At 37.6% G+C, this 26279-nt stretch overlaps 1 protein-coding gene across 1 annotated transcript in view; it reads right to left on the bottom strand.

Moving 5' to 3' along the window:
- TRDN (triadin) overlaps positions 1-26279 on the bottom strand; it is a 242640-nt gene that overhangs the window by 79051 nt on the left and 137310 nt on the right. The window contains 5 exon segments of the mRNA XM_050893954.1: positions 3079-3105; positions 4475-4507; positions 18314-18367; positions 21338-21387; positions 25239-25278. Of these exon segments, the coding sequence (XP_050749911.1) occupies positions 3079-3105; positions 4475-4507; positions 18314-18367; positions 21338-21387; positions 25239-25278 (204 nt within the window).

Genomic DNA, 26279 nt, shown 5'->3' with positions numbered 1-26279 from the left:
TGTAGGCTACAATCAAATTTGTCAGAATATTTTTATCCCAAAAGAGTCAGGTTGCATAACTAGCATCCACATCAGAAATATGCATTCCAAAATGTCACTGATTTTAAAGCTATTTTGAGATGTTTGCTCGGTGTGAAGGAAAGCTGAAAGAAATCCCTCTGACTGGAGACAATCAACACTTCACTCACTGAACCCTGAGGTCAGAGGCAAGAGCTCCTCATCGTGACATCACTAATATCAAGAAATCATGAACCTAAGAAGTGTCTATTATGGTTTAGGAACTGTTTTGTTACATGGAGAAATGAAAAAATTCCCTGCCACAATGGCATTACAGAACCTTTTGTGAGAAAATGCAACAAAACTTCATATGAGCTTGATAGTTCATCAGAAGTACAAGCTAGTGGGAATGGCCCAGACTTCCTTCTATGCCAGCAGATTAATTTTTTCATTACCAAAGAAGAGAATTTCATCAAAAGCTTCACTTGTTTTCAGAACAGGACTGTTTGCGTTCCATGAATATGCTTAAAAATTTTAAAATTTGCCAACAGCTACTGAATATTGGAAACCACATTGCACCCACAAAGCTGCTAAGTCTAAAAGGATTAATAGCAGAAAATAGGAAACAAGTAAATAAAGAGCAGCAATAAAGAACAAATACCAATTGAAAAGCAATGATTTTGTTCAGACTTAGTGAAAGGTATAGCTATTAAACTACTAGAATTTGTCATCATAAAAAAACAGAAGAAAATAACAGCATTCCTTTGTGATTCTTACTAAGAGGCAAAAGGAACAGCTGTAACATTTTAATATAAATATCATTTTTCCCCTGGAGTATAGACTACGTTTGAGTTTCAAAATTAGCAACATAAAGTTGAACTTAGATCACCTGTTAACAAGTAATTTTTCAGAAATTAACAATTACTCCAGAGCAAACTTCAGTTATTTCTGTTTAATGGGGACTGGTGATTGATTAAAACAAAGTTGTTATTTACTTCAATACTGGAGAATAATTTCAGGTTCAACATTAGGCTGATCCTATGGTAAAACTAAGATGGCTGAGACCAACATTTGCATTTGTGAGACTGCTCTTTTGACAACAGAAATAACAGAACGATTCTTGTGTTATATAATAGAAACCTACAATTTCTATTTATCCTTAATGAACTATGAACTTCCCATAAATTTTTTTAAAGTGCCCCTTAAATCAATAGCTCATAAGGAAGAGTTTGCTTCCATTCTGCAAAATGCTGGAGACATGATGAAGACCTATTGCATATACAAATATTTGCTTCTTATCTAAATAAATATGAATTATGGTATTCACTAGAAAAAATGAGGCTACTCACAGCAGTAAAGCATAGAGGTAAAAGCTCTGTAGTTTCAAAACCCCTGCTAATTCTGTTTGTAAACATTACAAGTGAACTAAACAAAATAACTTTTAATAAAAGGGTGAATATAATAAGTGGGAATAACAATTTCAAAAGGTATATGACAACATTTCCTGGTAGTGGCCAAAGAAAACTTCAAGTTTGCAGAAAGGGACTTAATTCTGCAAGAAACAACTGCTTCACTTCTTTTCAGAGCCTGATGGACACAGGCTTGGCAGAAGTGGGTTCACAGATGTTGAAATGTTGACTTCATATGGATACTATAACATTACAGAAGAAATAATAATGTATCAAAAAGATTTGCTCAGAAGCTTCAAGCAATAGGGGAAAGCTTTATTGAATCACCCATAGCAGCGAGACTACCTTTATTTTCAGCTTTGGCTGTCTAGAATTTGCTAAAAATGCAAAAGCTTAACTCAACATACTTTTTTTTTCCCTTTAGTTTCTGTGTTTTGTCTGGTGGGAGTATAAAGAGAACAAATGCCTAAATTACTCTGGTTTCTGTTTTGCTCAATACAATTAGCTGCAGAGCAATGACAGCATTATGAATTTAGCCCATGAAACAGGGAACTTAAAAACATCCAATAAAGGGAATAATGTATCAGCTTTCATTTCCTTACATTAGTCTCCACAGCTGCGATTCTTCAACCCTTCTTCATGCTCCAGAAGAGCACTCTACTGCCTTGCAACTCAGCCTGACTACTTGTGTCAGTATTTACTGGTTAATGTGAATGAGGTTTCAGAGATGAACTCTAAAGTAAAAGAAGACACTTGAATGATAGCAGGGTATTAAAAAATTGAAAATTCTTGTTTCCCTTCCTTTGACTTGTGGTGGACAGCTTGGAGACCACAATCCACAAGGCTGAGAAGTTGGTACATGAAGTCCCATTTGTTTGAAAGGGAATGTTTATAAAGCAAGGTGGTCATTGATATGAATAAACATGGACTGAGAGTGAAGTGCAGTTTGTAACTTGCCATTCCATTTTCCATTTGTGTCTAGAATACAACTGACATCGATAATGTTCTTGAAGGCAATTCGGAGCTAGTATCTTGCATTGTATGTATGTAAAAAGTCAGACACTGACATGAACAATTAAGTATTTGCTCAGCTCGAACTTAAGCCCTTGATGTTTTTCACCAGTCCCTGTTCCCTGTGTCTTCTGGAAAGGAGCAACCTTTGGAGCATGCACTGACACTCCCACAGCTCCCACCTTCTGCCATCGGCAGTTCTTGTATGAAAGGAAGGCAAAAACTGTTTCACTGAACCTCCCTGTAAAACTTCCTGGACTCAGTAAAGAAAACAACTGTTCAGTCGCTGGGTTTGTGCTACAGCTGGACTGGCAAAAAGAGAAATATTACTCTTTGTGTCATGTCTCTATAGAAGATGGGTTACTTCTCCTTTCTGCCTTTCACAAAAACCTTGTGGTTTGAGTTAGGGTTAGAAACGGAATTTGACATAGTTGGAGAGTTACAGTTTGTTCATCTATGGACAACTCAAGGAAAAGACACCTGTTTTCTAGAGGTGCTTTGAGGTGCTGCAAGGAAGGAGCTGTTATAATTTAAAAGGTCCACTTTGTTTTACATAAGTCACACCTGTTAGCAGTTTTGTCACAAGAAGCTTTTTCATTAACAGTAGAGTTAACAATAGCATTCTTCTATTTAAATTTTAAAAACCAATAAAGTTACCCACCTTTTGACTTCAGAGTTTCCACAGATGCTGTAAAATAAAAGAAAACATTCCAGGAAACAAATTTTGCAAATGCATAAAGAAATTAAGATTGATCCTAACAATAGGTAGCATAGATGCTACCTATCTATGCAGAGCAGACGTTCATTTTTTTATGCAGAGAAAAAATGACACACACATATGTTGCTTGTTTGGATAGTCTCATGGCAGATGACTAATTAACCTGCAGATAAAAAGCAATGGAAAACAAGGTCAACAGGTAAGTTGTATAGGGAGCTTCAATAGCTCCACTATTTTCAAGTAATGAGGATGAGAGAAGGAGTAAAACCAGGTTTCAGAATAGGCATATTTCAAACATAGGTGGAGGGTATGCAATAGAAATCTCCTTTTAACAATCTCAGTAATTTGGGGAAGTTAAGGATTTTTTTTTTTTTTTTTTAGTTTATTGAAAACTCAAAGCACAGAACTCTTCTAGTATTGATACAGGGGAAGATCCACTTTCAAAAGTCTTCCTTGAACATATATTTTTTCAGTGTAATTTGTTTATTATTCTTCATAATTACATTAACTAAATCCAAAATAATTGAACTGCCACATTTCTCTTTCTTCATTATTCACACCTTCATTCTGAAGCACTGTAACAGGTTTTTATGCTATAGAAAAGAACAGATTCATTTTTCTATAAATTGACTGTCTACTGTAGGTATTTTTTGCTCAGAATTTATATCTGAGAAAATAGAGTCATCTGATGAATGAGTCATCAAGCTTGGCTGTAAAAGGAGTTGAAAATCTTTATGCTCTCCCAAATTTGGATAAACTGGAGAAGTAGATTCCAGTCAGGAATAAGAAGAGCACCTACCTACAACAATAAAATGTGTGAGTGCTTGGAATAAAAACAAAAGAAAACAACCTACATGGTTCCTCCACACTCTGAAGCTCCTATTTTGTGTTTTGTTCTCCATCCATTTAATGTGACCTTGAAGCAGGCCCTCTTTCTTGAAAAGATAAACCTTTTAAAAGCTGAAATAAAAAATTTTCACCCTCTTTGTTCTTCTCAGCAACATTTGATCAGATCTCAGTTCCAGAAGACCAAATGGCTGCATGTCTGTTCCACAGCCATTCATTTGCTCAAGTAACTTTGATTAAACCAGCAAATCTTTATCTCTGGCTTCACTTTTTTGTCCCTTTACCTAATCCTCTCTCAGCTTAAAATCAAACCAGATAAATGAGACACTAAAACTTACTGTCTTTCACAGGTCTTACCATGTACTTTTACTTCTTTCTTTGCTGTTTTGGCTGTAGAAACAAACAAACAAAAATCAAATATTGACTTCTGACATTAATTCATTTAGAACATTAAGATAGTTGAAAAGTAAGATAAAAAGGGGAGAATATTCACCAGTTTCCATTATTTTTTCTTTCTTGTGTGGTTCTGAAAAAGAAAAAAATCAAGTATACTTTTCTCTTCTTGTAATGTTTTGTTTAGTTGCCCTGGACAATCATTTTCATGTTAATAGCAGCGGTTGGATGTGGCACATGCCTTTGGACTGTCAGTTCAGGTGAGCCCATCCCTACTTTCCTGTATGTCAAAATAAAACCTTTATAGTTGTCATCAGGCTCTTCAGTGGTTTTCACACTGCGTGAACAGGGTCAGATTAGCTGTTAATAATGGACACCAAAGGATTTAACTCTTATAATAAGGTGTTAAAAGGAAACTCTAGAAACAGTGTAGGTTAAAATATCTGCAGTTTTACTTCAGAGTGGTCTAAATGGAGGCCTGTGAACCAGCTGTATGTGCCTCAGGACACCTGTGATATGGTCCTTGCCTTTCTTCACTGGAGAGACTGGAGAATAAGCAGAGCATCTAGTCAAGCCACTGCTGCTCTACAGCCACGGGAGAAGGGGAGGGGGTCCTGGCCTCTTTTACAGGAATACACAGCGTGGGGGGGAGCCATGGCTCGCAGGAGCTAATCACCAAAACAGGATCTGGAACCTGAAGCTGAAAAGCTTCATCCACCTAAACTCTGTACCCTCTGGCAAACTATGACTGGGATTTACAAATTTTTAATGGTAGTTTCTGTAACAGCTTTTTCCATCCTGCCAGGATGTGCTTCAAAACCCCCTCAGAGAAGGAGTAGGTGGCCTACCAGGGAGAAGAGGGAGAGACTGAACGTGTCTCTCAGAAACTGAGCGTGATCTACCAGCCAGTGCTGACGTTCACAGTAGCAAAAAAATAGATAAGCTTTTGCTGCCTGCAGATGATGTCTGCAGATGCTTTTAAACAGCGTATGGAAAGGCTCTGCTGTGCAGGTTTGGATCCACACAGGAACATCACCTAAATTCAAGAGTATCTGACCTGACTGATTACAAGATAAAGGCAGTTTCTACTAAATACATGCTTGTTGCTTCCTGGTATCTGATGATTATATTTTCTCCATGCTTATTATAGGATATATTTGTATTAATGCTGTAGTATGCAGTTGAGCAATATTAATGTTTAAACAGTTTCCAGTCTAGAATCAAGATATAAAGTTCCATGTTCAAAGTGATTCTGAATGTTGTATCTTTACTAAAAGCAAGCCTATCCTTAAATTTGAGCTATCCTTGAATTGAATAAACAAAAAGGAACAAGAACTGCCAATAGAAAATTAAATATGTTGATCAATAACATTGATATGAGTAATATTCACATTATATATGAATTCATAATCAATATTAATACTGAATGCACAGTGGACATATAAAAGAGGTATACTCCATGCAGAGCTATGAAAATGATTGATATTAGAAAGGGCAGGTTGATCTGAAATATGAAAAAAACCCCACAGTTGCTAAGTTTTAAACAAAATATGTCATTGCTCCATACTCCCACTCCCAGTCAGTTTGTATCGAACAACGCACATCATTCTATCTGAAATAAAATATTCAATTTTGTCTGAGTTTTTAAATCTATCATCTGAGGAGCCAGTTTATATATATTTTAAAGAAAAAAGTAGTTTCTAAAATAAAGTTTTGCTCCGAGTTCTTAAAAATAAAAAAAATGCACTTTTATTTTTCTGTTTTTACCAAAAATATTGATGGAATTTCATCACAATTTCATAAGCAATACCTTTCAGCCAAAATGCACATTTTAAAGCATCAAGACTAGTTGACTGAAATCAGGGACCTACCTTTAATATGGTTATATAAAGCACATTTTAATGTATTTATTATACGACACATATGTATTTAAAATATCATAGGTACTTTATGGTCATATTGTATATGAGAGGTGAGATTCAGTGGAAATGGTCATGGAGCAGGTTGATGTGGTCAAAGCAATGAGCCAGGGATGTGATTTTCCCAGCAGTATGGAAAAGTCATGGAGCTAGAGAGCGAGTTGGCATTGAATAGTTTACTGCCTGAGTAAATATTATATTTTCTTGATGGCATCCTACCTTGGGTGGCAACCCTAGTATAGGTCAAGGAGGAAAAATATAGCAAAAAGTGAGAGGACAGAAGTTTGGGACTCAGTAGTTTGGCTGACTCAATGAGCTTAATCATAACAACAGCTGCAGCTTTGGTTTTCTGTGGCCCAAGTGCTCTTCAGAGTATCCAATTTCACATAGATATTTTAGAACTCATTCTGTGAAATGAGAATTTTGATTGGTTTCATGAGGTTTTCTGTTTTGCTATTGCTCAGGACAGCTTCCTGGAAACTGAAGGAAATGTAATTATTACTTTAGTGGTTCTGAGGCAATTATTTTTCTCTCTCATTCTAAGATCTGTCAGCTCTCATGAGATCAGAGAACAGTATGACATTAACAACACTTAGCAAGTGTTTTTGCAAAGTATAAAATTTTCCATTTATTCAGCTTTATTTCCTGTTTTTCAAAACTGCAAACATTAAGGAAGTTCTATAGAGCTTCTTTTATAACAGTTTTACTTCCAGAAACATATGAAATAACATCCTTTCCCATGAGAAAAACTAAAAAAAATGAATAACATAGAACTTGACATCAAGCATTTCTGGGGAAATCTGACATGATATGAAATTTCATATGATTCCTGCTCTGATATTTTAAAGGAATGAACTGAAACCTTTCATTACATGAGCCATAAACTTCAGGAAAGTTGAGACCTAGATCTTTCCTTTTTGCTAGAAGTTATCATTGCTTGATCTCAATGTCTTTTTCTTTCCTTTTTTTTTTTCTACTAACAAGTAGTTAGTATGACACATGAAAGGATATTGCCAAGCAACTGTAGACACGTTAGGCATTTGCCATGACGTTTGTAATTCTTTTTATATTTAACCATTTTTGTATGTATATGAGACTGTACAGCATGTTTTTATTCAGGAAACTTTTGTTGGTAATATATTATTTTTCTACCATGCATGGAATTGAGATTTGATTTAGTTTGACATTTCACCATCTTTATAAGCTCTGATGCTTTGAGCAAATGGCTTTTCTTTTTTATGAAAATTGGCAAAGTTATGTATAACATGCCCATAAAACCATATAAATGTATTTTTTGTTTCATTACTAGTGACATACTCCTAGACACCCCTGAAGCAGGTGGGAGACAGAAGAGAACCTGAACCTGCCTCTGCAGCTCTTCCCTAAAGCACAAACAGTGCTGAAAAGCATCTAGGCTGGCACATTTGCTGTGATGCACTTTAGTCTTTACTACCAGGATGGATAGTCACAAACTGTGACCCTCTGCCATTTGCCAGGAGAGAACAATTTATATCCCATCCTAATTTGTATAGCTGTGTGTGCACATACAGGTGTGTATGTGTGTGTGTGCACGTGTTATCTCCTCATTCAGATAAAGCATTCATGTCCAAGAAATGTTCAGAAAAATAAAAATTGTATATGGAATCACACAGATTGGGAAAAGTTTAAATAAATGGCATTTCAAGTGGATTTGCTGTTCTGTGGTATGCACCACACATTAAATAACCAACACCATTCTGTTTGCACTCAGTAGCTGCATAAAAACGTTGTTTTCTGTACTGTTGTTTAATTTTTACCACAAGTATTTCAGTGAAGCATACTGTTGTCATATTCCATTGAATACTTAAATCCTCAGAGAGCAGAAAGTTAGCCTGGTCTTACGGTCTTGTAATCTTGTTTTTTTAGGCTATATGCCTGCCATTTCCCTTCTCTGACCTTCATATCATGTTGGTTAATTAAAACCAAATGAGGCAGGGTGGTAAAGCTCTCCAAGATATCCTTCCATTAAGAATACTGTGAACATAAGCAGCTAGATACAGAAAAGATCCCTTTAGCCCCTTCTGCTGAAGGGAAAGGTTGCAATATGAGCTCAGTCACATTGTTAGACCTAAGATAATCCATATGAGAAAGTTTTGCATCAAACCAGATTTTTCCAGTTCTCCTGCTCCCAAGAAGTACTTGTTCTGATATATTTGACTGCCATTCTATTTATTGGATCAATGTAGAAAAACTCACTGCCGTCATACGCTTTGATTTAGAAAGATAATGAACTGGACAAATACATTTCTTTCTGGAATAAGAACACACCAAGGAAACCCCTTACTTGGTGAGATCATGCCACACATATACCCGCTCCTCTATAAATGAACATCTTTTGAAGAGGGTAGCAGTTTTTCTGATGGATTTTTGTGATGAAAAGGAAAGCAGGAGACAGTTCTCTGTATCAGTATCTTTGTATTATAAATCTGCTACCATGTTGGGAAATACTTGGGAAAAACATTGTGCAAAGAAAAGAAAAAAAAGGGGCCCGGGTGAAACGCAAATGCTTTCAGTCCAGTCTGTTGGGTCTGTAGCTTTTCTTCTCAAGCAGAAAGCAATGGCATCAAAACTGAGGATGGAAGTCTTCACCACTGAGAAGTGTCTCAGGATCCCTGAATAAGGTAGAAGCCACCAAAAGGATTTAAAGACTTTTCTGCAGAGGATTAGGGTGACACTGTCCTCTTTGGTGATTTTGCTTAACAAAATAAAAAAAATAAATAACTGGGAGGCAGGAGATGGAGGTGCTGCCTCATATCCAAACACTTGCTTTCACTGATTGCCTTAGCTTCGTTTGAATACAGCTCATTTCTTGTTTAATACAGCTCCTGCCTCATTTTGGATGCGTGACTGATGCACAGAGAGGAAGCTAGTATTAGGATAGACATCATGAAATTGGCCAGGGTCCCTAATTTTGGGTAGATGTTGTCAGTCCTCACCAAAGGCAAGCTAGACACTTGTGTTTTCAAAATCCTCCCATACGACCGTATATGAGTTTGGCTATCAAAGTTGTTATGAGGAAGAGATTAAACTGGTCATACCTTGGTAAACCCCTCTTTACCTTTTAAAGGAGTCAACAGGCTCCATCTTTCCCTCAGAAGGTGTACACAACCAAAAAAACCTATCTTGACGTTAAAATAACTGTAATAGTACATGATCTTCTGTGTTATGTGGACATACTTGAATAAAGATTGCTAGAAATCTTCATTCAAGTGTAGTACACCTTTTCTTACTCATCAGAAAGCTAGATGAAAAAAAAAGAAAAAAAGAAAAGAGGTGATCAAAATACATTGAGCACTGTCCCGAGGATGTGGATCTTAGAAGGTGGGGTCACTCTTAGATTTCAGATCCTTCATTGAAGTTGATGGGATCTGTCCTCCCATACTTGAGTAGGCAGAAAGTCTATCATCTCTTTCTAGAATATCAGGTTGTATTAACTCAGAGGAAAAGCAAGCACCTTCTTTCCACAAGGCTCCAGTGTAATTATAGTGAAGCCTAAAGACAAAACTGTCTCCCAGAAAACAGACAGGTACTTTTTCCTCTCCAGAGCCTGAGATGCTCTGTTAGTTTCTGCAAAAGTTGGGATAATCAAGAGAAAACGAACCAGCATAAGGAGGAAACGGAAAGAATGCAGATTTCTCATGTCTGTCCTGCCAGCCTTGCAAAGCTTCTCTCAGTTAGAGGAAAAACACTTCCTGAGGACTCAAATCACATGCAAATAAATCAGTTGCTCAAGTCAACGCTCTTGAAGCACATAATTATGTAAGTGTAGAGTATATTTGATCACTCCCAGGAAAACAACAGTCATCACTTTTGCCATATGAGAAGGGGAAGATGTGGGTCTTCTGGTTTCCCATCAGAAGGAGCAGAACCAATACACAGTGTGGGTGTATGCATAGGCCACAGATGCCTAATTTCCCATTGGGATAAAAATCTTTTTGATTTAGAATCCTTAGAAAGAAAATTAGGTTAATCCTACAATTCTGACTAGAGCACCACCTGTGTTCAAAACTGATGTACCACCCTTGAAAAGGACTCTCTCTGAAATCCTTACACATTGTGAACAGAGCCCTTGTGAAAAGATCCGTTCTTAATGCTTATCATTAACACTAATTTGTTTTAAGAACAAATTAACTTCACTAGTCTTAGGATTTCTGGCATGGGCATTCAGGTTAAGGCTCAGGTGGCAAAAAAAGTAATTTATAAACATGTTGTGATTCTTGAACACAAAGAGCTAGTATCTGCTAGTAGATCTTTATCTGTGAAAAAGTTTAACCTGTATTTCCTTTTAAATAGGGATCTGAGGAGTACTTCCAGCCTTTTGAGAACTAAGATGACTAAGCTGCTCAGGTGCAAGTATTTCCAGTCAATCCCCAATGAGTAGAAGGACACTCCATCGGATTTAGAAAAATCCTGTGTTGAACCACATCTTTTTGAACCAGGAGCACCTCTAGGGAGGTATTTCTACTTCATTCCAGGTGGAATTTCTCAAAGGATGGCAACAAGCAACATGACAAATTACTGAGCATGAGATCAGGTGCAGCAGTTGTAAGCATGCTCATAGACCACAGCAAGGTGAAAGTAATTCAGTTTTCTTAATAGTCTCTCACTGCGAGGTGGAATGAGTCATATTACTTTGTAATTGATTTATGACAAGAGCATACCCACTGAGAGTGGTCATAGCTTGGATGATGCTTAGCCATTACTACTTGCTCATACTCTACCTTCTTTTGACAAGGGAAGGACTTCTGCTTCAAGCTCTGTAACCCATTGAGAATATGAGTCTGGAACAGACATTTCAGAAGAGAAAAAACTTTGAAGTAAATACCAGTTCTAGGTTTTGCCCGCCATTAGGCAAACAGGATGTGCAGATTAAATTAGCTAATTCAGTAACAAAAACAATAGACCCTAAAAATTAATGCAATGAGATCCTAAAGGAATAAATTTAATTCAAACTTAATGAACTTAGAACAGGAGCTCTAACTGAAGTGCGTAACTTAGAGCTGGGTACTGATGTCAGTTAGCCCAAAGGAGTAGGATAGAATGAGACAGTGAGCAAAAGCTTTGGTATATTTGCTCTCAGAGCACAAATTAAAGGATCATGTGGTTAAATATTTCAAAAGGCTTCTTTAACTGCCTTAACCAGGACAAGCAACTTCTTCAGAAGGTATTTGCAGAGGCAGCGTCATGAAGGAGGACGTTGACAGAAGGTGCTAGGAGAAGTGTGCAGCTCAGACAGTCAATAAAATGCTGAGAGGAGTCTACTGTAGGCATGAAATAAACCCAGCAACCACTATTTCTGAAATACGTAAGTCTCCAAACTTGGGCACTCCAAGCAGCTGTTATAGAAGAGAAAAAACTCATCAGATTATTTGTGGCACTTTGCAGACGAAAGTGGTACTGTGCATTGGTAATGACTTGTTTTGTACTTATGATACTGGACTGCAACTTCTTAGTACACAAACTTTCAAATCTGTAGTTGATGTAGACCTGTATGATGATGTGAGAAAGTTCTTATTTAAGAAATATCATAGTGAAGCATATTGTGTTTCCACTTGTCCTCTAAAACATAACACTGCCATATTCAAGAATATCATAAATTGTAGATGTAATATAATCATATACAGTATAGAAACCTCTAGTCCACACCATTGCTCCCCTGAAAATCAAGTGCCATTTTCATAACAGTCTCAATGATCAATATGAGGCCCATTTATTCCCTTTCTAGCAAAGCAAAGGCAGTACCACTTCCAAAAGACTAATGCCTGGGAAGGTGATCATATACATAGTATATGCGATAGTCTGGATTCAACAAAGCTTAAGCATGCACTTAAATGCTTTGCTGACTCAAGAAAGAGTTAAAGATATGTTAAGTACTTTGCTGAAATTGGGCCCAATTCTTGCCAAAAGCACACTTAAATCATAAAACAACTTCAGGGCTGTGAAAGATTGCCAGCTTCAGAACAAAACATCTTAAAATGCCTTTTCCATAAAGAGTAGACACTTAAATAATCCTTTTAGCTCTGATTTGTAGTTAAATAGCATTTAATTTTGACCCTTTTTTATTCTCATTATTGTTACTTTCATGTATTAAATAATTTCTTTTTTGTAGTTAACTTGCTCCCCCTGCCTTGCTCTTAAAGTAATGCCATTTTTGTGTTAGTAATACAACAGTACTTTGCTGCATTGCATAGGCTGGACTGTGGCATTTATTAATAACTGGTAACAAAAAAAGAAACAAGGCTGCATTTTTAGTACAAGCGTCTTCACAGTTCACTATGATGTGAGAGGAAGTATAGGAAAATATTTTAACTCTATATAATCCTGAAACAGAGGATACTCTAAAGAATGTATAAATGCAATAGTAGTATGCCAGGCTATGAGACTGAGCTTTTCAACATCCTAGCAAAAGTAGCAAAAATATCCTAAATTCTGGGCCATTTACTCAAAAAGATTTTAAAAATTGGTGAATAAAAACTGGATTTCAGATTAGAAAGCTTAGTGTAAAAGAAGCTATATCATGCTCCATTTAAATAAATCCTGTACGTAAAGAATTCAAGGTTGTAAAGTACAATCTTCTAACATTGGAAAATTCTCCACCTTTGAGGGTGTATATTGTGACATAAGTCAAGAATTCATTTTTCCTCTCCCATTCAGAGTTAGATAATGATCCAGCTTACATAATCCTGCAGACAATTTAAGACCTCCTAGTCTGCAATATTTGCTCTGACTTGAGCTGGGATGAAAATGTCAGTAGGTTGGAACTATTTGTGGAATTCGTCTCCATCCACATAAGGGATTCCTGCAGATATTAAGAAGTGGCTGAGTGATGGACTACTGCAATAGCAGCAAGGTTTTAGCTGCTGAGGGTACAGTGCATTCCTGGCAGACCAGGAGCAGAGTCAGCTGTGAGGCTTCACTGAGCCTAGTGGAAGCTCTCTGGGACAAACAGATGGAGGACCAAGACACAGTTTCTCCTATCCTTCTGCAGGTTGCTGGGGACTGAGATCAGATAATTTCCACCTACTATGCCAAGACAGACAAGCCTGTAACTCTCGCTTTAAAACGAGAAAGAAACTGAATAAGTCAGAGAAGGTATGATGTTTAACTTCCCAAAGAGTTAAGGTGGGAGAGGGGAAGAATTATGCTAACTGGGACCAAAAAGAAAGCCTTTCTGATTCAAAAGGACTACAGAATGATCCTGGATCTAAACTCAAGGACCCTGAGCAGCAGTATTAATACAGGTAGGGTTTCATTATTTTGTTTACCACTGCATAGACACCTGCTACCTGGGTGAAGATTTATTTCATCCGGAAATAAACTGCAAAGCCTATCCTTATGCATGCAATAAGTTACCGCTCTCATTTGTCCCTGAAGAGTTAAACTGTAAACCCAGAAAATAAACCCTGAGAATGGCTGTGCTTACGTTATGAAAAAGTCTGAGAGGGTTAATTTCAGGGACTAGAAAACTGAACAGACTATTCCAGCTACCAGAAGAATTTTCTTTGTAATACCTATACCACAGAAATAAATGCAGAGATGTTAACCAGGGGCAGTGGCTGCTTATAAAGAGAAATTTCAGGGCACATAGAGGTACTCAGACATAAGATCCTGAAGAGTGCAGGACGGCAAAGTCTACTAGGGCCATGTCCATGTACAGTGACAGAGAAAGAAACACTGTTCCTCTCCTTTTCCTCTTTCCAAATGTACTTACATGGGGGTGTGTAACATACAATTTACACTGGGTTTTGATGTGTCTTCTCCTGGGTGATATATCTACACAGGAAAAGAATAAGTAGGTGGACAGATAATGCAGGGGTTGTAGTGTTGTAAGTAAAATACATCCCTGATGTGTGACTCGAGAGCTACCTGACTGTGAGAAACCTGAAAAAGAATCCATGATAATTTTGCCTGTTCCACTGTGTTGGTAAATTATTCAACAGATGTGCTGATTTTTATTAATCTTTTGGTTTTAGCATTCTTTCTATGTACTTGTGTCCTACAGGTGATCATTAAAAGAAAGACAACCAAAGAGCGCAGCTCCTTAATAAACCTCTTCTCCATTTCAAAGCATACCTGCTGTCCCATAAACTTTGTGTTATTTCTTCCTTTTTAAGTATAATAGCACTGGTTATACCATATAGCAAGTACAAAGATTCTTCCCGGCTGCCATTTTAGTTGCTGTTGTTCACCTTGAAGCAAAAATTAAGATAATTTGTCTGTTAAGTAAATACTGTCCATTACCAGTGGAACCAGAAGTTCTTCCTGCATTAGGCAGAGTGATCTGAACCTCTTCAACCAATTCTCTGACCAGGTTTTTCAGTATAGCCTGTGTTCTAATATTCTGTACTTACCTCATGAACTTATTTCCTATATAATTTCCTATATAATGTCTTTTTTTTTTCTTTCTGCTTCTTACCAATAGTGGAAAAATCAGAGGCATGAAAAAATAATAATAACTCTAGCACAACTGACAGAGTCAGTCTGAGAGATTGGATGCATTGACTATTTGTCTGTCACACTTATTTTATTCTTTCTGGGTCCGAACTAAATTTCATTGATTTTCAAGGGGGAATGGTGCTCAAAAAGAGTTTCTGTTATGAACCCAAAGGCAGCATGAATAAGATTTTTTTTCCATGTGTGTGGAGAGGAAGATGGAAAAAATTAGGCATTAAAAATCAGTAATTAGGCAGTTAAATGACAGTACAAAATCTGTGAAACATACTGTAAAATTAAATTAAAAATTGCAAGACCATTCCAGGGAAATTCTAAGCTGCAATTAGGATATAATTTTTACAGTGTTGGAAAGAGTTAGATCTGATTTTTAAATCAGGAAAATCATCAGGGGAAAGCACTATCACTGGTGCTTAAAGAAGGTGCAGGAGTGTTGCCTATAATGTGAGGTTATCCCACGAGAGGGACTCACAGAGAAGCTGTTCCCACCCCTGACCCCAGCTAAGGGAGCATACGGGGCTCAGTGGCACCGAGGCTCCTTGCTGCCTGCCCGGGAACCCAGTCACCCTTCTGCTAATTCGGTTGCAAACGCTCCCTGCGTGGTTTGGGCCTGTGCTCCCTTCCCTGCCCTGCATCGCCATGCGCTTGCTTTCCTCAAGCCAAAGGACCCAAAACCTGACCGAGCGAACTTACCAAGCTGAGATGTGATGTGCCTGTGCCCCACCGCTGACACCTGGACCGCTGACCCGGCAGAGAGTTAGCAATAGCTGTGGGGTGCGATATGCGGTGCAGTGTGGGAGCTCTTCCCAGGTGAGGCTCTGCAGGGACAGGGGCGAGGGGAAGGTTTTCCTCCCGGCTGCCTGTCCTTCCAGAGGATGGCAGGATGAGGCAGGTGCTCAGCACCTACACCCCTGGCTCTGAGAAACCCTCCAGAGAACATACTGGGCCCAGCACACACACAGTGCCTCGGGAAACCCTGTGAAAGAAACCTGCACCCCTCCTCAGGGAAAACTGGTAGACAGACATTTTGTAAGGCTAGGCCACTCTCAAACCTGTCCTGCTGGCACAGCTGGGGAGGCGATGCACCGTGGTGAAAGAAGAGGAAATGGCAGCGGGGTTTGGGATGAGGACATCATAAGACAGTGTAACTGAAGAAGACTAGTGCCATGAAATAACTTCAGCTCTGGTTTCTCCCTTCAGAATAGCATCACTTGCATATATCTATGAAACTATTCTGCTTTAAAGCTACAGCATACACTCTCCAGCCCAGTTTCAGATGGTTGCCAGAGAGGTAATTTTTTCCAGTTAGAGAAAACACTACATTTGAAAATATCCACTTTGAAAATCAAGTAACAGATATTCATTGAGGCTGGTTTCCTAGAGCAGCCATCAGTTTCCAGACACAGAAGCTCTCATAGACTTCCAAATTCCGCATTCACTTTCTTTTCTTTCTCCATATAAATATATGGAGATAAAAATTGTGCACAGTGTATTACGCAGGGTTTTCTTCACCAGTGACATTAAGACTAGGAACATATGTGATGTAGAAGCACTGGAAGATGACCAGCTGTGCTCTCAGTCTGTTGAGTCTGTTAATAGGACTAAACCTTCAGCTTTAGGCATTCTGGGGTACAGGTTGTGATGTAATAAGATATGTGGAAGAAAATGAAATATGAAATTGGATAATGTATTTAATTTACCGTGCTAATAGGCAGCAGTCTAGTTACGATGTTGCCAAACAAGGATATTTAATATCTTGCTATGGTGAGTTATTCTGGGGGTAAATTAATTTGCAGAGAACAGTGCCATTTGGGGAGGGGAAACAAAAATGTAGAAGTCAAAACCTCCTGCTCTTTATCACTTTTAAAGCAAACTAGATATTTAGAAATGTGTTGAAACAGACAAACTCATTTTATTTTTCCATAAGAAGCTATGCCATTTTTTCCCCTTTTCTTTACCTTAAGCAGATTACTGTCATCACCATTCTTGCCAACAAGCAGACTCATTGGAATATTTTTCAAAAATGAACACAAATATTGGATGCAAGCAGGTGGAATGAATTAATTGTAAGCATATGGTTCTAACATAACGATTTCTGCAGTGTACTGTCGAGACATCTAAGGGTCTAGCTATACAACACACTTTGGCAACAAAGCTGCTTTAAGAAATTATCATCAGCTACACGGATATAAATGTTTGCGGAACCAGACTTATTGAAATGATCCAGACTGAACACCCTGCCACACACACACACACACACATTTCTAGGACAGTTTTTATCTCTAAGCCATGGCAATGGTGTGGTTTACACTGTTCTCCCAGTTGTGCTAGCACAACTGAACATGGCATCAAACAAACACAGCAGGCAGGGACTGGGAGCATCAGTGGGGAAATGGCACTTCTTAGGCCAGCTTCACACAGTACATCATACAGCTGTACAATATGCCCTACGATAACCTATATCGACTGCAATTCCAGGCTGCAAGCCCTTTTGTGGTAGAGGCAGCTGAAGATGTTCCTGGCTTGCACTGACCCCTGACCAATTCCCAATCTCCCCTACTGATGCACATTATTATTCCCTTATTCGGTGGAGATCTCCGAGACAGACCACCGAAAAGGTCTGAATTAGAGAAAGACAGCCAGAAAACAATCTTAAAGAAAACAAACAAAAAAAAAGATCCCAGATCCACATAGATCCACATAGGCACATACAGCGGGATCAGCTGGAGGCAAGAAAAGGCAGAGGGAGTAGACTGGCTGCTCCTGCGATGCCAGCACCAGGCACAGCTGAGCAGCACAGATCCTGGTGCAGCATTGGCTGCCCTACTTTAGAGTAGAATAATATGGTTTTACATTGATCACATTTTCACATGAGAAGTCCTGATTTTTTTGTTAGTTAATTTAAAATGTAGTAAAACTACAAATATCCTGAATATTTAGATTGTTATTCATTTTATTGGGTTTTATTAAATTAAGCAGAAATGTGATGTGGCATTTTTGAAGATGGCTGTGAAGCAGAAGAGATCAAAAATCAATAAAGATTTTTACAATCCAATTTGTGTCATTATTTTTTTTAAAAAAAGTTTGCTTGTCTTTTCAGAGCATATTTATGATTATCTAAGAGCTGCATTGTTGTAAAACCTACTGTGAGATCAGCACTTTGAAAAATCAGATCCCCTTCTTGAAGAGCTCAAATACGGCTTCACATTGAAACACATTTCTGTGAATATTGCTTTTTAATTCAGTCTTTACATTCAGATTAATTTTTTGATCTCAAGCCCTGCAGAATGGCCCAATATGGCACCTCATAGCTGCCATGGGAGGACAAGTAGCAACCGTAACGCTAGAGATCAATGCAAAATGCTTTTGTTCTTAGCAAAGATTTCACATATAAATTATCACAATAATTTAGAGCAAACAGACAAAAAAAACCCAAAGCAGTGGCTTTTGTATAATCCAGCAGATGGTGCTATGATGCAATAAACTGGTTCAAGAATACAAGAAATACACTGAACATTTTACTCATTTACCTGGTGCTGCTGCTTTTTTGGTGGCTGGTTTGGCTGCAGGAGCTTTCGCTGGCTCTTAAAAAAAAAAAACAAAAACCAAACAAATTACTACAAAGCATTATATCTTAAAAAAACCAGAAATCTGAGGAAAGGCTTCCAATGAGGTACAGCCTGTAGCAATTTTTTCACTGAAGAGTTAGACAAAGAGATTACCCAAAGAGAAAAGAGCTGAGTTGCCTTCAATACACTCAAAGGCATCAACAAAATAGCCAGCTGAAGGGCTAGTAAACTCTTGCCATTAGGCACTGAATCACTTCTTTTAGCTTTTTCTGTCTAGTAATTCAATATCTATTGGCAAAGCAGAGCAAAGCAGGTATCTAGGCGTTCGGGCCTGGCCTTGCCACTCAGGCAGCAGCTATGGGCTGGGAGCTTCTGCATTTGATCTTGCAGCTATGAGAGCAGAAGGTCCTGAACCAGCCTGCGGCAGCTGGTGAGGATTCACTGCTGTGAATTCAGCAGTGGTGGTTCTTGGGATCCCACAGCTATTCGGGATGGCATCCTTTCCCCTAATCTGAATCTCTCCCTGATGAGAAAAGGTGAAATCGGGCTACTTCTGCGAAGTACATTCACAGACATGGCTACACCAGGAATCTCTCTCCATCCTGAGGAATAGAGGAGCATTAGGAGAAAACCTTCATGTTTGATCATGCACTTGAAAGAGCAACTTGGTGGGTTCTCCTAGCAGAAAAACAGGCCCTCTCAGGCCGCTTAACTGTAGTTCTTCTGTTCTTGGTTGTTTCATGAAACATCTGCACTGTCCTCTCTCTGCTGAGTTAGGACATTTCCTTGCAGAATGAAGATCCAAATGATGAAGGGCATGTGCATCCCCAAGCGGACTTGGAGAATCTCAGCCCTGGATAGAAGAATCTAACTAGCCTACTGGATTTATTTACTCTTTACTAATGTTTAGTTAATTGCTTTTATCCTCAGGAACTACTAAAACAGACTGTACTTAAACCACAATAATTTAACAAATATCCATAAGCTAAACTCCACCGACTTTCATAAAGGATTTTTTATATCAAATGGAAGATCCTCTAAATTAAAATTCACATTTCCATATTGTGAGAGGAAATAATTAATAATTTTAATCACAATCTGAATTACAGAACACCAAAAAAAAGTTAGTTAATCCTTCACATCTGTCACTGTGTTATTACAAAGAAAAAGAATATGGCTAAATCAGGAATGTAATCTTGAGCTCTTCCCCTCCAGTCTTTTGAGAATTTCATAAAAGATGCATCAGATTGTCTTGTGAAACAGAATGAAAACAAAATATAGTTTGCATGTGTGGAACTGTTTTGTTTCCATCCATTTAAAAGCCTGCAGCAGATAATTATATCCTAACTTAGTTATTATCACAGCATAGTAATTATTTGGGGTACTCACCCCTCCTTCAGGGGAATATGTAGGAGACCTTGAAGAAGAATTTGTTAGTATTACTTTCCTGAGTGCTTGTTCTTGCAGAAGAAGCAGGAGATCCAACACACATATTCTACAAGTGACAAGATGGACTTAATACAAAACTGCAGGACTCCTGCATTTATTCCCTTCTGAGCTCTCAGCTAGAGCTTGCTAGCCAGCGAGACTTTTTTAAATTTTTGTTTGTAACATCTGTGAAAACAAATTAAGCTAGGATTCTTTTTATTCTACCAAGATTTTTATTTTCATTTGAAATATTTCATTTCTGAGAAACTAAAATAATTTTAATTGAGGAAAAAATTTAAAATGAAGGATATATTTGAACAAAAACTTCAGTAATTTATTTATTTTTTATTTAACTTTTAAGTAGCATTGAAACAAAAGTGCCAAGTGTTTTAAACTTTCTTTGTAACCATACGCTTTTTAGTTTGTAATTCACAAATTATTTCAGTGTTAATGACTCTGCATCTTTATATGAACAAGTTTCAGCTAAAAATTTCACCCTGGAAATTTCACTCATACGATGGACCTGGGAAGTTTTGCTGTGACAGCTGCTGCTGAGTTCTCCCATAAGAGGAATCATGTGCCCAAATGAATAGATCCCTTAAGACCTGCTTGCAAACAGGCAGTTATTTCACTAACAGGACATTACTTGTAGAGTAAGTCTGTTGAATCTTTTGTTCAATGTTTCTGCAAAATTTGAGTAGGAAACCAATGTATAAGCTTTTCTTGATTGCTGAAAGAAATCTTTTAATAAATTCTTGCAAAACTGAGGATGGTAGGGAATTATTCTGCCATACAGGTCAGGAAAGATCATGTATGGAGAAGGGAGTCAGTGCATTCTTCAGTCATGAATTTGAATGATTTTGAAGCCCCATAGTTTTCCTAATTTTTCTCATATACCATACTTTCAGAACAGAGATCTGAGCAGATGAAGTCTTACCAGTGAAACTACCTTACTATCCTTACTGTGTTGAGGCATTGATGCTTGCAAATTTGTAGAAAAGGAAGGCCTAAGAGTTCCCTTGTTAACAATACCATGTTCTCAGAGCACTTTTCTGTTATTTATGCAGAAAAGCCCAGCCCCTGCCTCTCTTCTGCCTCAGAAGTCTCTCTGTCTGCATCTGAGGTAGCTAGATAGGCAGGGCCCTTGTTTTGCATTTGTAAAGATAAATTTGGTGGTCTTCAGCACGTTGAACTCTCAGTCTTCTCAGCCCATTTACCAAAATTGCTGCCACTGAAAACACATTCAGCTGAGACCTCATTTGACATTTCGTTCCCCATGAAACCTTTGTTTTTGAAGACAGTGATAGAAAAGACGGGAAGGCAAAACTGTCAGTCACAAAAAGGAGTGTGGAATTAGAAGTAGGATAAGAATGGATTTAGAAAGTAGGAGGCAGCTGAAGTCTAAACATGTCATTTTTCAATTATAAATGGTGTAGCTACTTTCTTCTTTGTATTTTCAACAACTCAATAACTATTATTTTGGATTATTGAAACATGCTGTTTGAAACTACATGACTTATAAAAGAGATCATAACCTATGGCACAGTAGTTTCTTACTTTTAAGTTCTTTGGACACAGCAGCTTCTTTTTTATCTGTAAGATAAAAAAAACATATGCATAAAAACATAGTTAGGAAGGACATAGGTAGATAGGAAACTGCAGTGTGTGCTTTAGAGGTGAAACAGCTTATTTGCTGCAAAGTGCATTTGAATGATGCAGTGAATCAGTTCACTTCTGTTTGTTTCACGGTACAGTTGCACTAATTTCACCTTAAATGTAAATGCAACAAAACATGTGTGAACGTGAACATTTTTGTTTAATTTCAATATAGTGATCTGTGAGATTAGACATGTGATTGAGTTACTGAGGCTTACATGTACTAGCTGACCCATGGTTGCTCACCATGTGCACATTGTCAGGTTGCAGAAATGCAAGGGAAGATGCTCTAGGAGCCTAAGTATAGAGATGTGTAATGAAAGGCACTATCTTCCTACAATTCTTGACAACCATACAATTGAGGCCTAGTTTGAAAGGCTCCACTTAACACCTAGCCAAAACTCCTGCTGCCACATATTTCCCACATGCCAAAACAAATGGAAGATTTACAGCTAAAGAGAAGAGAGAATCCAAGCCATCCCTCCAGTCCAGCCTGGAGGAAAGATCACTGCTTCTCCAGCCTTTTCCCAATGTTCAATTAAAGTTCAAGCTAATGCATTTCTTTCATGTTTGTGAAAAAGAGCACACACATGACTTACCAAAACTGAGCCAACATGGAATAGCTTATGAACCTGAAGAAACTGCCAGTCCTACATGTAAGAGTAGGCAAAACCTGTCTCTGGTTGATTTAAATACAGTTAAAATAACTCGGCCATATCAAAATACAGCATGGCCAGGCAGCCTACCAGAGAGACTTAACTAAGCTGTTTAATCTCATCTTTAGTTAAGGTGGCATTTTTGTGCCACTTTTTTGTAGGATTTTTTTCTGATGGCTGAGAGAAGATTTGGAATCTTTACTAAGCAGATGTAAGTGGGCAGAAATACTCAGTGATAGCTTCTCTTTCCATTATAATTCTTGGTGCTATTCTACCTCAGGGCTTTTAGCTGGGTACAAAAATCGGCCATTTTTATAACCATACTTGGGGCCTTACGTAGCTTTTTCAGTAGTCTCACCTGTACAACGAAGAAATGGTTCATGGAGGTCCTGTGAGACAGGAAGCAAAGAGATGCATAGGGTAGTGATAGAAGTTACTCCCCTGGGTGCCCATGAGGAAATGAACATGCTCTCTAATAATCTATATTGTGCCTAGAATATAGGCAGGATAATGCTTATGTCCATAACATATATGAATGAGAAATTAATTGTGCCTTTGAATACTGATACAAGAAATACTTCAGGGCAGAAGCTGCCAAAATAAGTAGCTTGCAAAACCAAGACTATCCCATTACTGATAATAATACAAAGTTGCTTCAGTTTCTGTTGCTCTCTAAACTGCTGTGACGAAGTTGATATGAGATAAGGTAATGCAAATGACTGCCAAGTAGTCTAATAAAAAGTCTTGAAAAATTCAGAGGAAAATACATTTCTATTTGGGTGATATGCTGCTCTGAACTGAAATGTTTCTAGGTTAATCCTCTGCTTCCACTAACTCTCTGTGAAAGCATGTTTTGCAGGCATTACTTCAAAGTATGATAATTACTACATTTAGAGGAAATTAATCATGAGGCAGCTTTCAGCCACATTATCTGGCTAAGGAGCCTATTGAAGCCTTCAAGAAATGCCTATTAGTTGTCAGATATGGAAATTTTAAAAGGTGTATATTGCAGTGATATGAATCATTTATCACAATAATCTTCTGTTGCTGGAGGTTATAAAAAAATAAATAAATTGGCAGCATCATTTACAATAACAGACTGGATCTAAATAAAGCCCTCAAGTTCTTTCTTTCCTTTTTTCATATAAGTAATCATTTATTAGGACAACATACTTTAATATATTTTACAGTCATAATTTATGTTAAAAGAATCAATGTGTTTTTAAGTAATCTGAAATACATGACGTATAGTAAATTCTGAGTAAATATCTGGACAATTCTTCCAGTAAGAAAATCTTATACTTTGGGTTTTTTTGGTGTATTTTTGGTTTGGTTTGGTTGGTTTTTTGTTTTTTTTTTAAGAGCAGAAAAATTACCAATAGCTGATTCCAATAGCACATGTTGATATGAAAATGTAAATATCTTTACTCTTAGGCTATTCTTTTCAAGCCAAGGTGCCTAAAGTTTGATTTCTAAAGCCATACTTATGCAACTAGGCTGGAATGATTTACAGAAAATTGTCCAGAAGAGGTTTTGTAGGACCTTGAACCATGGAGGTTCCTTTGAAGGTATATAGCATTTATATCTAGGCACCTCACACCTGAATGAAATAGATGACCTAACTGCAAAGAACTGAGCAATTGGTAGATCTCACGGAAGAAGGGAGAACTGATCAGGACTCCTGAAGTCCCTAAATGTAGTTACCTGCTATAAGGCACAAATAGCATGCAACTAAACAACTCAAAGGAAAATGATACCAAAAATGAATTGAACAATGAGTTCTATTAGTGTAATATAAGTCAATGAGCATTTCGCCTCATTCATTTTTGTTTTGCACAGGTCTAGGGTTTAACTTTTAAACTGTGGGAGTGTGGTTGGGGAACACACCTTATGTTACATCAGGTTTTTATAGTCATATGTCTTTTTCTTAAAAACAACAACAAGCTCTCTGGCCTCTTGATGGGTCTGGTTTTTTCAGTTAGTTAAGAAGAGGAATTTCCAGAAAAAAATTAGCTTTTTTTCAAACACCAGTGTTAGGCAACATATGAACATTATCCTAAACACATCTTTGCCAATCAGCCTAGGAAGTATAATCTCCAGAGCTTTAGGCTATTTTCTCTTTAAAACTTTACATCTAAAGTCTGGCAACAGGAAAGGCAAGTGTATGACATGAGAATGATGTCTACACTTCTTGGAAGCCATGTAACTTCATTAGGACCAATATAACACATGAACATCAGTCTGGGCGCTGTAGCAGCCTTGACCGGTAGTACGGTCAAAAGTGCTGTGACTGTCCTTGGTATCGGTGACAGAACTATTTGATATCCAACAACAGGGAATGCATTTTATTTTCAAGAAAAGCCCTACTTCTACAACAATGTAAAGCAATAAAAAAAACCCTTTAGCAGACTTACTATAGGAGATAAGACTTCAAAATCTCAAGTTTTGGTAATTTGGTGCCCAATCTGAAGCAGTCAAGTTTTCAGAACTTGTTGTTGAGGACATGTTTGATATTCAGGTCTTCTTAAAGGGCTTATGTAAACCACCCAAATACTGAGCAATCCAAAGTTTTTGGATACGTCTGACAACCCTAGCCATGGGCTTTTTTGAAAGCACCTGCAACAGGCTTTAACAGGCTAAGCACCATAGCTAACAAAATCATGTCAGCTGTGGAGGACTGTGAAGCACTCTTCTTTTTACAGTTATTCTCAGGAGATACTTCAATACGGTTGTATTCTGGTCTGTATTCTCAAAAAGCAAGCATGGTTGTGCAAGCTCCCCTCTTCCCAGGTGAATGAACAGGTTTTTCTTTTACTGACTCTTGAAAAAGATTAAAGTACAGTAAAACTTTTTTTAATTATTATATTAAAAAACACCAACTATTTAAACAAACATCATCTGACTTTGTTCTTATCTGTGCAGGCTAAAAAGATCAATTTTGAATTCAAACTAGGAATGAGCATTTGGCAGCCAGCACAAATGTATCTCAGTAGAACAGCAAAGCAGTACTTTATTCTTTCGCCTCTTTTTAGCACATAGCTCGATCTTTTCCTCAGGCCTTGATCAGCATTCTTTTGAAGTAAACTAGCAGTACACAGTAACTGGAAATAACATCTAAACTACACATGGGGCAAGAAAAAAAATCTCTCTCCAAGTTTATATAGTGCCTTTCATGCCAGTGAGTCCCTAGGAGGGTGGTAATAAGCCATTAGACAAGGATGCCCTAGTGCTCTAGTACAGAGTGTGGTTGTTTGAGTTTAAATAAACCTCCAAAACAGAATATTTCAAACATTGCTCTGAAGTGAATTCTAGATCTGGGGTTCACAAAACTTTTACACCTTTTTTAGCAATGGATTTATAATACAGTGTACATTGTACATTTGAGAACAGCAGATCTTCAGCAGCTCCACACAACCTATGATTTTTATATATAAAAAGAAGTTCTGGGAAATAAATGGGTCTTAAGTTGTACTTTCTTGAAAGGCTTCTCTGTACTTTTTCTTCCTAGAAATCTCTCACTCAAATATATATAAGCGTATAAAAAATTTTAAATTAAAAGTGTTATTCAGATAAATGAATATTTCAGAGACAATACATTGATAGCTCTGCTAATGATGCACTGTTTAAAATAGCTACCTAAAACCACTTTTACTATTGGAAGCAGTATTTTATATGTTGTATATCTAAAACAACTTTTCTCTCTGGAAGCTTACCAAAGAACATGACGGTAATATCAAATTTACAAACAGAACCTAATTTCAGCATCAGTTGGCAACCAGCGTCCGAACTGAACGGTAGCTAATATCCTAATCAAACGATTGTTATTTTGTGTAACCCAATTGTTATATTGTGTAACCCAATAGCTAAAGTTAAGGATGCTAAGGATGCAAGGATTCCTCTGTACTGGCTCATCTGGACTAAGCACCAAGACCCTGGGGAATTACTAGATGCTTCTGAAGACATGATTCACTGAATCAAAAACTAAAGAGAAATTTAAAATGTTAAGCAGTTACTAAAGGAGGAATTCTCATCCTAAACCTCAGCTAGCACTATCTACCTTCTCTGTCTTTTAGCTAATGATCACATACTAGAATGGACTTAATCAAACCCCACTGATTAGTTAATGATTTACATAGACCCACAGAAGGTAAGTTGTGTGATGAAGATGCCTCACATAACGTGACCAC

This window comes from Gymnogyps californianus, chromosome 3 (assembly GCF_018139145.2).
Source record: "Gymnogyps californianus isolate 813 chromosome 3, ASM1813914v2, whole genome shotgun sequence".
NCBI lineage: Eukaryota > Metazoa > Chordata > Aves > Accipitriformes > Cathartidae > Gymnogyps > Gymnogyps californianus.
The sequence above is the reverse complement of the archived record's forward strand: the minus strand, read 5'-3'. Positions and strand labels throughout refer to the sequence as shown.